Source organism: Struthio camelus, chromosome 3 (assembly GCF_040807025.1).
Source record: "Struthio camelus isolate bStrCam1 chromosome 3, bStrCam1.hap1, whole genome shotgun sequence".
In the NCBI taxonomy this organism is placed as follows: domain Eukaryota; kingdom Metazoa; phylum Chordata; class Aves; order Struthioniformes; family Struthionidae; genus Struthio; species Struthio camelus.
The window spans coordinates 81,316,201-81,329,440 of record NC_090944.1 but is presented as its reverse complement, the minus strand read 5'-3'; the positions used below and the strand labels follow the sequence as shown (position 1 = coordinate 81,329,440).

General features: G+C 44.7%; 1 protein-coding gene across 1 annotated transcript in view; it reads left to right on the top strand.

The window, feature by feature from the left end:
• Positions 1-1,808: 1,808 nt before the first annotated feature.
• The window catches only part of AKAP12 (A-kinase anchoring protein 12), a 32,341-nt gene continuing 20,909 nt past the window's right edge, over positions 1,809-13,240 (top strand). The window contains exons 1-2 of the mRNA XM_068938735.1: positions 1,809-1,963; positions 11,780-11,966. Coding sequence (XP_068794836.1) covers positions 1,820-1,963; positions 11,780-11,966 — 331 coding nt within the window. The 5' untranslated portion in view covers positions 1,809-1,819. The remainder of the gene's footprint in view (positions 1,964-11,779; positions 11,967-13,240) is intronic.

Genomic DNA, 13,240 nt, shown 5'->3' with positions numbered 1-13,240 from the left:
AGAAGTAAAAGGAAGGGCTCTGTGCGCCCAGCCCCAAAGGCTGGGTGTGAGCTGAACTGTATGCCGGAGCGGCCGGGCACCAAGGGCTTGAGCACCCTGCCCCTCCGAGGGCAGCTCACGGGTAGCTTCGGCCGGACCGAGCTTAGGGATAACTGCCACTTTTTGTAGTTCTCATTTTCACCTCTGTGAACCAGCTCACCACACAACGGTTTTATTCCTTTCTTACTTTTACTGTTGTTGTGTAGAATACTAATATATAATACCAATATTATACTAATTTCCGATACTAATTTCCTGGAGATGAGTGAAAAAACAGTGAAGATTAAGAAAACTGTTAGGCAAATAAATTGATGCCTTAGCACAATGAGTTCCTGCCGTGTCATGCGTATAGAAAATGAAGGTTAATCTGAAAATGAGATACTAAGTTGAAAGGGAGAGATGTTGATTCCATGTAAATGATCCACAAAGGCAGTTTGTTCTATTGAATGTTAAAGGCTCTGACAGATTCTCATATTAACTGAAGGCAGTTGCTGCAGTGGCTTTTCCAGTTAGAGACTTGATATGTCCTGACTGTTTTAGAGAAAAGACTGACCTATGTGCAGAGATCAGGCTATTTGTAGTACAGATTTTTAAAAAATACTTTTCCAAATGAAACAGTGTTTTGATGAGTGAAGATTGTTTTAATTTTTCTAAAGCAAATTGTATATGGCTGTTTGGTACATGGTATCTGATTTGAACTACGAACTCTTTAGATCACATCTAATTTAAACTATGAGTTCCTTAGAGGATGGATAGCTTTACACATTTAGAAGAAAAAAAAAAAAAGGATTTTATAGTTGCAGTGAAGATATCAAAAATAACATTGACTGCACCCAGCAATCCATTTGACACATTGTGGTTAGTTTATGTTAATGTGTGTGCATTTCCCTGTTGATACTTTTGGAAAGTACTGGATAAGAGCATGCTCATGTATTTGAAATATTGGTCCTGCTCCTGTGGCATGGGAAAGGAAGCTGTGTGTGTTCAGGGTCAGGAGAGAAAATGCCATGTTCCTTGTTTTGCTTCTACCATTTAATCTAGCATGAATTACCACAGGAGAACCTGTCCTGCATGACAAAAGAAAAGAAAAAAAAGGGGGTGGGGGCATTTCTCTGCCCTCTGAAGTCGCCTAAGACATAGGAACCTGCTTTTGTGTATTGGCCGAAATTGGGATTTGCCTCCGGCTTCTTGCACAAAGGCCCAGGTTTGGCAACCTCATCACCCCGAAGGTGCCCGGGCCCGGAGCCGCGCCCCGGGGTGCGCAGCCAGGAGCCGGCGCGCAGCCCCCGGCGCGGCAGGAGCCCCCGGTCCCGGCGAAAGGAAGAAACGCTTAGTCAAGGCGGCGGCCCGCCGAGGGGAGGCCGGGGAGGGCCCGGCCGGCCGGGCCGGGGGCTGGGGCCGGGGTTGGGGCCGCCCCCCCGCGGCGGCGCCCCGAGGGGACGGGGACGGGGACGGGCCCGGGCGCGGCGGGGCCGGCGGCGGCGGGCAGGGCGCTGCCCCCCTTCCCCGCTCCTTATCAGCCGGGTTTGATGCTGCAAGGCGTGTCTGGGGCTCTGCTCATGTGATGGAGCAAGAGGGAGAGAGGGGCGGGGGGGGCAAGGGGAGGAGGTGATTTTTTCCTCTCTCTCGCGCTCGCTTTTTTTTTTTTCTCCCCTCCCTCCCCTCGCCCTAGAGGAGTTTGCAGAAAGCCGGGCTCCCGCACTCCCCGCCTGCCCTCCCGCCGCCGCCGCCCCGTTGCGAGCCCCCGCCCGGCGGCTCCGCACGGCCGCGGGGCAGCGCCATGGGCGCCGGCAGCTCCGCCGAGCCGTCCGGCCCGGCCGCCGCCGCCGCCGCCGAGCCCCTCGGCAGCGGCACCGCCGAGCCGCCACCGGCACCAGCACCGGCACCGGCCGCGGAGCCGCAGCAGCCGGCGGAGCCCGCCAAGGTAAGGGCAGGGGCAGCGCGGCCCGGGCGGCAGGCGAGGGGCGGCGGCGGCGGCTCCGCGCCCGCGGAAACTTTGCTGCCGAGCCGGTGCCGGCGGGCACCTGCCGCGGCCGGCGGCGGCACCGGCACCCGGCGGCGGCACCGCACCCACCGCAGGGTCGGGGGGCGGCGGCCGGGACTGCGCCACGGCCAGCGCCGCAGTCATAAAACTCCCGCCGGCGGCGGCGGCAGCAGCGGGGGCGCCCCGGGGGGGGGTGAGGGGCGGCGGGGTGAGGGGCGAGGGGCGGCGGGCGAGGGGGCCGGGGCGGGGCGGGGCGGCGGCGGCGGGTCGCGCCGCGGCGCTTTTGTGTGTGGCCGTGCGGGGCGGGCGGGCCGCACCCAGGCAGCGCCGGTGCCAAGAAATCTGACTGCGGTCCTGCGATGGGCTCGCCCTGGTACCCAGGTCCCTGCTGTTGCTGCTCTCCGTAGCCTCTCTCCCCCCCGCCCTTCTTTTCTGCCCCCCCCCCTTTTTTCCTCCCCCCTCTCCCCAGGATGCAGGTGGGAGGCGCGGCCGAGCCAGCCAGTGCGTGGCCTTTGCGGCAGGGAAGCCTCCCCTGCGCCGACAAGTTTCCCCAACTCGGCTATCCACCCCCTACTCCCCCCCCCCCCAAATTCTCAAATTCACCTGAACTGCAGCATCCGTGGGAGGCGCAACCCCCTTGCCCCCGCCACGTCCAGACAACAAAAGCGGTGTGAAACAGGCAGGGAAGTTAGCAGTAATGGTCTCGTTTTATTCTGTAATGATGGTTTTCGTGCTGCTTGATGTAATGCTGCAGAGGGGGAGGAAAAGAAGTAATTAGCTACTCTCCGCTGGTGTGGAGTAGAACAGCTTTAGGTATGTGTTATGTTTAATCAAGACGTTGAAGAATTGAAAGAAATTCTTTTAAAACATGTCTGCTGTTTAAAAATAGATTATGAATGAACCCATTTATCCCTCTGGAATAGGCGTGTTTGGGGGATTCTGGGACTGAAAGGGAGGTTATATGCATCTACATGTTTACATAGCATCGCTTTAAGTTTAGACGTTAGTTTGTTAGGAGGGAAATAACGTTACATTATACCAAGATCCAGCTCTTTAGAGTCTTCAGAGCTTGGGTCTTCTGAGCAGGCATATTCAGAAGTTTCTGTAAGCCGATGTGTGGGTGTGTTAAAGCTCAAGAACTGGTTTTGACTTTGTTTCTTTGACCTTGTGGTTCAGATTTAACTTTCAAGTTGAATTTCCCATAGTTCCTGGCTTCCACTAGACCTCCTTGTGCATGTTTTGACAGATTTGAAAACCACATCGAGAATGAACTTTAAATTACCCGAGATTCAGTTTTACTTCATTTTTAACCAAATAAGCATTAGGAATCAGTTTTGGTTAACAAAGTATTTAGCAAATGTTTAACAATACTAGATTTCAGGTACTGAAATTCAGGCACCAGTGAATTTAGGCAGGGCAAGAGTTTGACTGCCATGATTCTTTGTTTCACAGTGAAGATAAACGTGAGTTTCAAGAAGGGACATAACATTCATAATCATATTTATCCAGCTGCAGGAACTAAGACAAAAAAGATAATACCGTTTATGCTGTTTCATGCCTTCCACTCCTTAGGAAAAGTGCTTCCTAATTGATAGATTTAATGTTGTTGTTTAAGTGGGACTGTTTAAAGGTGGGAAAATTCTAGCACTTACCCGCTAAAAGGCGGTGTGTTCTGCTGTTTTCCTCTAAAACAGCTAGTCCTGTCTTATTTTCATTTTTATGTAGTATAATGTGATTTTTAATGCAATTTAGTCATAGGCTTTTTTTGTATCCCACTTATTCTGTTCTTACTACAATAAGGTGGTGCTGTGCTGATTCATGAAACAATTTGTCATGGTTATTCCTTTCAGCCCTTCGAATCTAGAAAATGACCAGATCTTGCTATGCCCCTCCCCCAAGAAAACTATAAAACAGCTAATTTGTTTGCAGAGGATACAGTGGGTACGTTTTATGGGATGATCTTCTTTCTCACGTGTTTCCAATTAAAACACGTTATCACAATCTCCTCTCTTAGAAGACAAACTTTGGAAACGGGCTTCAACGTAATCCAACTTGAATGAGCCTTGGCAAGTCAATTACAGACAAATTCCCCAGGCAACTATTCTAATATTATAAAATCTTACAGCAGTTGCACTTATTTTGTCACTTAAAATTCCTCAGAATATTTAATCAAGTTTCCTTCACAGTGTAAATTGGATCTGTTTTGTAGCAGATGGAAAACTATTTGCTCTTTCTTCTAGAAAGAGCCAAATTCGTAGCCTTCAGGTCATTTTGTTATTGACCCCTGACTCTTTGGCTGGGTATGAGCTTTTCCCGTGTGCTAGAGCAGAGAGCATATGACTCTGTGTTGCTCACTTCGGCAGCCTAGGAGGTGTGAGATCCTGAAAAGCCCTTGGGCTAGAGTCCTCTTGGGATTTCGGAGCCCTTGGGTGTTGGCTCACACACTGCAGGTCAAATCCAAGCTCGGGGGGTTAGCACCTCGGCCAGCCATCCGGTCCTTTCACAGGCTGCTGCTGAATCACACGTCAAAGCAGCTCCAGTGTTCACAGTCCAGCATGTTAGTGGGACTTGAAATCAGTGGTGTTGTTGCTGTGACAGAGCAGGCCTGGACTCAGGGGGGTGAGGAGCTATTCCTTATCTCATGGGGCCATCCCTGCTGCGGGAAGCCACCTCGGGAGAGGAGTGCGACAGAGAGCTGGAGGTGCTAATCCCTTTGCATGTCTGAACTGAATCCGTTGTGCCTGCGAATCAACACTCAAAGCCCTGCTGAAACCAATGAAGGAGGCTGTGGCTCCATGGAAGGAAGGTTTATCGATCTGGTTACTTTCTGTTTCAGCGGCAACATCTTCCTCCCTTTTTTCTTTCCTCCTCTGCCCTTCTCCCTGCCCTGCCCCCAGTGATGCAATCCTGTACTGCACTTTGCGCAGTGTCTGGTGCTCACCTTACCTTTCCATGAGCCAATTTACCTCACTAACCCTTCAAGAAACAGCAGATTGGTTTTTTGCTGCCTCATTTCCCTGATGTTCAAGGGAGTTAAAGTGGCTTGCTTGTACAAAGCCCTGATGAGACCTAGCGCCAGGGCAAAGCACGCATCTGTAGCATGTGGACAGGTGTGCAGGGTAGGAGAGGAAATGAAAAGCTTTTCCTCGTGGTGGCCATGAGCTGCTGGATCACGCCTGCTTGTGAAATCTCCCCCTCAGACTGTCCTGAGTAGCACAAAGGACTGACATTTGGCCTGAGAAGGATTTAACAGATGTCAGTAATAATTGTGCTAAAAAAGTAGGAACAGAATTTTTTAGTCTCAAAGAGGAGAACAAACAAAAAACTCTGAAGTCCCAGACTAAGAAAAGCTTTGAGATGCCTAACAGTATGGGTTCCGTGCTCCCAAAAGGTGCTGCAGCCTGGGCTGCAGGCCCCTGTGGCTTCCCCTGTGCCACCCACAGTACTTGGCGAGCTCATTCAGTGAGTTAACCCAGTTGAAAGCTCTTCAATTTCTTTGGCAAGATAGCTTTCTGCCTGTTTAGCAACATGTATTGGCTTCTGGGGCTCGGACAATAGAAACAGCAGGTGCAAGGGAGCCAGCAGGACCTTGTGACCAGGATTAGGTAGGGAGCTGGGTGGTGGCAAACCATTAGATTGGTTCAGTCCTCTTGAGAGCTTGCCCTCTGCTCAAAGCAGTGATGTGCCTCCTGCCCAACTTCCCTTTTCTGCGTGGAGCTGCAAAGAGAAACTGGAAGAAGATGCAAGTTTGCTGCCCTCAGAGGGGTGCCTTCTCACAGAGGTGGAGAGGAACTACAAGCCGCTTGGGTAACACAAGGAGAGATGTGTTGTCCTATCAACATTTCAGCTAAAACAGTTAATTTCTTTTGCTCAAAACCCACATTTTTATTTTATTTAATAACCCAAGGTACCAATTTTATTAAAAGTCTTTTTTTTGCAGCCCTACTTGGGAAGGCAGAGAGATATGTTGTAACACAGCTGTCCTGCTCCCAACGATACAGTCTTACACAGCTCCTGAAACTGTGTAGGGAAACTTTTAGAGATAGAGTCCAGAAAAAACTGGCAGCCTAGTGAGGCATTCACGCAGCAGAATAGAGGTCTGGCAAAGGTTGCTTTTTGCTAGGATTGATGGCTTTAAAATTTTGAGTGTGGTGAATTCCTGGCTTGCTCACTTGCAGGGGCCCCTACTCAAGACTAGTGAATCTTTCAAACTATTTTCTGGATAATTTCCGTTTCTGAGTAGTAATTTGATTATGCTACCTGTGTTGTAATGAGAGCAAGTGTCTGCTAGACAGTAAATATTTGGAACCGTCTCTTCTAAAGAGGTTACCAGCTGAGATGTCAGAAGGCCTTATTGTTTGAATGCCTGACAAATAACAGCTGTGACAGACTTACATCTGCTGTTTAAACAACTGTGCTCTGGTGACAGAGCTGAGTCAGCCTGAAAATATAAGCATGTCCTACATTAGCGGTGGTAAAACTAAGCTTAAGCAAGCACTGGAGGAAAGTCCCTAAACTGTGTCTCTAGGAGCCCAAGTTAAAAACCACTCAAGTTTGAGGTACTTTGTATCAATGATGCAAGCAGGCTGTAGGAGTACTCCTAGCGCAACACTGCTTCTCTTTTGAGTACTTTTCCTTAGGCTGTTAAGGGAAGGTGTTGACATGGTTTGGTGGTAATGGTCAGAGTTTCTCCCATAGCTGTAGGATGGCTTGGGAGAAAGCATAAAAATGCTTAATGGAAAAAATACACAATGGAAATGGGTGCCAGGGATCCACTGAAAGTGTGAAATAACCACATAATAAGGTAGGAAATAGAGGAAGGGTCCAGGAGCTTTTGAAAGCAAAGGCAATTAGCTTATGTTTGATGTGACAGAGAAGCTAAAGAAATGCCGAGAGGAGTGATGTGGTCTTTGAAAGTCTTCTGGTTGGAAGTGCAAGCCATGTTTTTAGTTACTGAAACAAGAATAACTTGATTTGTGCTCTGTCCTTGTTTTAGAAGATACAGGATCCTTAGGGTCTGGATAAGTGGTACCCACGGGAATGGTTAGGTAAGGTTGTGCCTTAGAATTGTTACTTGGAAAGGTCTGACAGATGTAAGACCAAGGAAGGAGCTCAGGTTGGATCAGGCTTAGGGTGTGGACTAGAATGGCAGGCTGCAGGGTAGCAGTTCCTTCACAGATTGCAAAAAGAGGTATTAGAGATGATTAGGGAGCAGAGACTAACACTTTTGTTTCAGCCGTGTGGATTTTGAGGTAGTCATCCATAAGGAGATATGACATCTAAGTCAGGCTGAGGGTCAGGACAAAAGAGTAGTGAGAGGTGAGGAGAAGGCTCTTGAATTTGTCTGCAGGAGACTGCCTAGAAATAAGGTACCGCAATTAACTATGGGCTCATATGCCTTACAGAATAAGGGCCTTACTTTATCTCCACCTGGAATTTGTAATGCCCCAAGAACCTGCAGTGCCTTAGCTAATGCAAAACAAGACAAACTGCTGTGAACAAAGAGTTGAAATGATCTAAAATTCTTTTTTTTTCCCCAAAATGTTGGTGTTTGAAGAACTTTTTAATGAAGCAGCGTGTGTTAGGAGCTGACCTGTTGGGCTGACCAACAGTGCTGTAAGCTTTCCTGACGTTTCAAAATCGGACTTGAGGAAAAATATTAGAGACCTTTGTGTTAGTTTGCTCAGTTGTTCGGACAGCTGGATCTGGCTATTTTGGTAATCTAATGTCGAATCAGTGTAGAAGGATTAACAGAATGAGGCAAAATTAACTGTGGTGCGTTTGGGCCTGGTAGGAGGAATCCCTGGAATGATTTGGGTCTGGTACAAGGAATGTTGGGAATGGTGGTGATTACTAGCAGGGGAAGCTGGGTGCTGCTAGCCCATCGAGAGTGAGGGATGAAATAGGCTCTAATGTACGGTAAGAGAGCAGGGACTTGCTATCCATTCATATCTGGCATAATTCTTTATATTACAGTAGTCATTTTTTATGTGTTTAGTGAAGTTTAACAACTGAACCTAACGCTAGATATCATGGAGCCGAAGCTGCTGTTGGCTACCAAATGGCTTGTGCAATAACCAGTGTGCATTTTAATCTCTCTAGCTGCGTATCAGGGCTTACTTCACCAGTTGTGGTGGATATGAGTCAAAATTTTAGAGAACTTGAACTTGCCATGTAATAGTGACACGGCAGAAACAAAAGTGCTGCATCACTGAAAGTCCTTTGGCTTGAGAATGAGTAAGCAGAGGAGGAAGGGACCTGGAAAACCAGTTCTCTTCATCTTCTCCTGCATTTATGAAGCAACGCATTCATAAATTATTTCATAATCCAAGGAGAGCCTTGAATATGTGCCTCAGAAACCTGATAAATGTACCAGCTGTAATATGTCTCAGTACCTGTGGATAAATACACAGAGCTGAATAATGACATTCCTAATACTGTTAATTTTGTTTTTAAGGTTTTCTTAAAATCTTTCTAAACTTTGACTTTATATTTGTCTAAGCTTTATAACTATTCTCAATGGAATTAAGAACGCCGCTTACTAGATTAGACATAATTGGTCTAAATTGTGGCTGAGGTCCCTTCAGAGAAATGAAGCAGTTAATGTGAGTGAAAACTGAAATTAGTTTTTCTCAAGATCTAATGCAGTGGGACAGACTGCACTGACCCTCATAAAAAGCCTAAGCAACTTAGAACAGAAAACTTCTTTAAAAACTAATTATGCTGCTGTGTGCCCCTTCATGTTACGAAATCATCTATAAGATGCGTATTTTCCATCTCCTTTGTATGCTTTTTAATTTGTGAATACTGTTGTTTTATTAGTTTTTGAAATCTATTCTATTATTTAAAGTAGACCACTTGATTTGAAAATCTAAATTTGCCCTCCTATAGCCAATAATCAAGTCATACTCTTTTAACTGGAGAATGAATGGGGTAAAAAGGTCACTGGTCCCTGGAAGAGAAGGGTTATACTGAAGATCTGGTCAACTTTGAAAATGCCAAGTTCTTCATATATTTATGTTTCTACCCAGTTGTGAATGATGTGTCCTGCTTTCAGCACTTAATTTACCTATGGAGTGAACAGGGATTATAAGCATCTCTACCAGCTGATAGTAAAGACTGCTTATAATCTTACGTTTAGTAGTGTTCTTCATACTGAATGATATCTTAGATATCTCACAAACCTAAAGTGTCATCTGCTACATTCAGAAGCTTCTGAATTTTGGTCACTTATCTTTGGGATGATATTTAGTCACTCTTTACCTAAATGCATCACAACTGTAGAAAATTCAGCACCGTGGCTAATATTTTGTCATAGCACTGAGGGCTGAATTGAAAAAGGAAACAAGGTGTACTGCATTGGAGTGCCTAATTCCTTTGTACCCTGGTTCCTTGCAGAGTCCACAAATCCATCGTAGGCACTTACACAAACGGTAGCCTTTGAGTGTATATGTTGTCTGTACATACGAATCTAGCTTTAAAATGGTGTGCCAACTGGGAGAAGTTTGAAAAGAAAGGCAAGCAAATTTTTGAATAAGATGAGTGCTAAGATATTTCATGCTAGTTCTGAGGGTGTAGTCCTGAAATATTCATCCATAAATTTATCTTCAGACAGCTAAGTGCCATTTGAGCCTGCAGGACATGTGTAAGCTTAAGATTGTTCTTGTGTTTGCAGGACTTAGCAGCCATCTTACAAAGATGAATGAGGAAAATTCATTATTAAAAAAAGTCCTTTAATAAATTAGTAAAAGAGACTCTCAAAGCACTTTAAAAATTAGATTGGCATTTTCTGTATTTAATTATTGTTAGTCTTTACCTGGTTATTACCACTGAATTGATGCTGCGTCCAGTTGCAGAAGAACTTCTTGGAGTTAGTATCCCTTTGTTCAGTAGTGTGGCATTTTTATTTCTTCTGAGTTCCTGTGTTTTAGATTTGTGAAAAGGATGATGTGAGAAGTGGGAATGTAATCTGAGTGTTGAGCCATTCTGTATTTCTTCTATTTAATATCTGGTCTCAGCATGTGAAAACTCTGAAGCCAAATTATTCCATCTGTGGTATTGGCAATAGTGCAGAATGGTGTCCTTTTTCGTGAGGTGGATTATGTGGCCGTGAAAGGCAGCTTTGAGGAGTGCAGCAACACCAGGTGGAAACAATTTGGCTTAATTAAGGGCTTCTGAACTGAAAATTGGGAACCCTAATGCACACTTCTTTGCATAGGGGAGCAGAGGCACAGCGCTTTTCTTAGGTCTGGTCTGGCATGTGAAAAAGTGCTTGAACAATAAGAGGGAAGCCTTTTGTCCAGTGCTTTGTATGTTGATTTGAAATTCCACTGTAGCAGGATAATTGCTAAAATAAGTTAATGAATGGGGAAACCCATTCAGAAACTTGTCTTAGTGGTTTTTGGAGGAGAATCATCAGGAACATAGCATCTTTCTCATCCCAGTTTGGTGCTTCAAATGTTTGGATGTTACATTTCATTGAAAGATGGGATGTATCAGTGGTTTCTATGCTTAATAACAGATCTTCAATGCCAGTATTTTGGGAGTACAGCTGAGTGATAAGAAAATCATATGTATGATTTGCTGCTCTACCAGAGGAACTTTTAAACTTGTGCTTCAGGAATGGACATTGGATATGTGGTTAATTAGTTGAAATGGCTTCTGTTGGAGGGGAATACAATCAGTTGGAGAGCTAATTAATTAAACAAATAATTAAAGGGTAAGGAGGAATTTTAAATGATGACTACACATTTTAAACTTTAGAAGCATATTTTTACTGTTTAAAAAGTAACTCCCTTGTTGTATGGCAAGACCATTAAAAAATCCTGGGGATAATTAAAATTGTATCAAACGTGGAAGCTGTGAAAGAGTCTCTCCCTGCCTCCCAACTCTTTTGTTCTTCTATTGTAGTTGCTCTAGATTTTATTTGTAAAAATACTGGGTAAAAACAGTTCATATAGAAACATGAATGTCTTCCCTTGAATTTGATAAGCGTAAGTGTGTAGTTCTTTCAAAAATGAGGTTTTGATATTTATTTGAAAGTTTATATATTGACAAATTTAGAAAAAAATGCAATAATATTTAAAACAGAGTTGACTTTTCCCCCAGAAGAACAAGCTGTGCCTAATAACTGAGGCACCAAAACACAAGTTTTAATCCCAGCTGCAGTGAATGTCTTCATGAGATGTATATGTATGTGTTCAACTTTCTCTCCTGAATATTTCAGTTGCTTTTTAATTGTACAGTTTATGATAGTAAGATAAATAAATACATCAGCAGAGGAGCAACCCCAAAGGCTTTAGTGTGGACAGGATGCATGTACATACGACAGAAATTGTTTCAGACGTTTTGAAGAATGGAAAATATCTTTCCATCGGCTAGATGCACGTCATTCTGAAGTTTTCCTTCATCATTGTAAATGCTAGAAATGTATTTTTACACAAGGTTATAGGCCATTATCTGTGAGAGTTGATTCTTCCATTTTATTTCATGCAGGAGAACAACAAAATAGCCCCAGATTATTGTTGTTTTTTTCTCATAGGGGTACTTTGATGGTTTGTTAAAGGTAATTCTGAAAAAAGGGCAGCATTACACTGAAGCATAGAACTGTTTATTTCCCCAAATGCCTGTATATATGTAAAATGAGTACGAATAAACATTGCTCTGTGCAGGACAATTGGCCTAATACTGACATTACCTTTTTTACCCTCTCTTTCTCCTTTCCTTCCATCCTATATCCAATACTTGACCATGCAGGTTTTAGATGCAAATTTACCAGTATCTGACATCAATGAAGACAATTTGGAGCTTGATGTCCCACTGCAGGAACCACATCAGCCAGAAGGTGTTGCAACACATCAGGATTTGAATGGAGAGCAGCCAGAGGCAGCTTCACCCCTTCAAGAGCCACCTGGACCACAGGCAGAGGCAGGTGTAGCAAATGGTAAGTAAAAGCCTGTGTTCAGTGGACGCTTCACAGAGGTGTGGGTGCTAAGTGGAGTGAAAAGTTGAAATAAGAATCAACTAGCTGTTTCCTAGTGAACAGCTAGTTTACTCAGGAGATCTCCTGGTTGCTCAAGTTCAGTACTTCTTCTGAGATGTTTACTGGGACACGTTTTCTTTGGGACATGTTTTTTTTTTTTTTTATAGTGCAGCTGAGATAATAAATCAGTTGCAGATTGAAACTGTAGATGGTGCAGGGTATTAGATGTTCTGCCTCAGGCGTGGTTCTTTTCCTTTAGTGTAAATCTGCAGTGCCTCTGTTGGCTTGCTGCCAATCTCTTGACCATTCACCTGAAGGAAAGACTCAGTTTCCACTCCTTATATTAGGCGTTTATGCTGCATAGGCTTCTCTCTTCCTTCATAGGGTAGAAAACCTTTAGTAGGCATTCATTGGTGGTATTAGTGTTAAGAAATTATCCTGAGCTCACAGGAAGGGATAGACTGGTGATCCGTTGACTCTGTTTTGATAGTAGTTCTCTTTCATACAGCTTGTAATCAGGCTTGGGCTTTCATCACAAAATCTCTTTCTCCTTGGAGGCACCACATTCTGTCCTACCCTGGGAACCTCTTTCTTGCCTGGCTGTACGGTAATAATGATGCTGTTCATTCTTCTGCACTAAAGGGCAGCCCAGCTTTCCTGCCCTCTTCAGCCTTTGGTTCCTGCCCCCTTCCTTGTGCTGCTGGAGGCAGTTGTGCAGCGAGGGAGATCAGCTTCACTGATCCAGCTGCACACTATTTTTTTTGGTGAGAAGGGGATAGGTTTTTTCAATCAGGCCAGACAGCTGATGCTGACATGGGAGAGCAGGGGAGGGATGGGCCACGCTTTCGGCTTGAGACGATTATATAGCCCTTATTGTACTTTAGGTTTGGAATTCTAATAAATGGAATTCTTTGACACAGCTTCTGATTAATTGCCATAACATCATTATCCTAATAGGTGGTTGCCTGTATTTTATACTGACCCTTTGCATTTTCTTTTTTATCATATTAATAGAGACGCCCGGCACTGCAAAACCTAATGCAGATAGGTTTTGTCTTTCACTGATGGTAAATGCTGTTCCTCTTTAAATTTTTACTTTTAATGGATAGGGATATTCTGAGAGAGGATAATCGGTAAACAAAGTCATGACAGAGGAGAAATGATGGTTTGAAGTAGAGTCAGAAAATTTCATGTCAGTATTCATCTTTTGGATCCAGTAATACAAGATGGTCTTT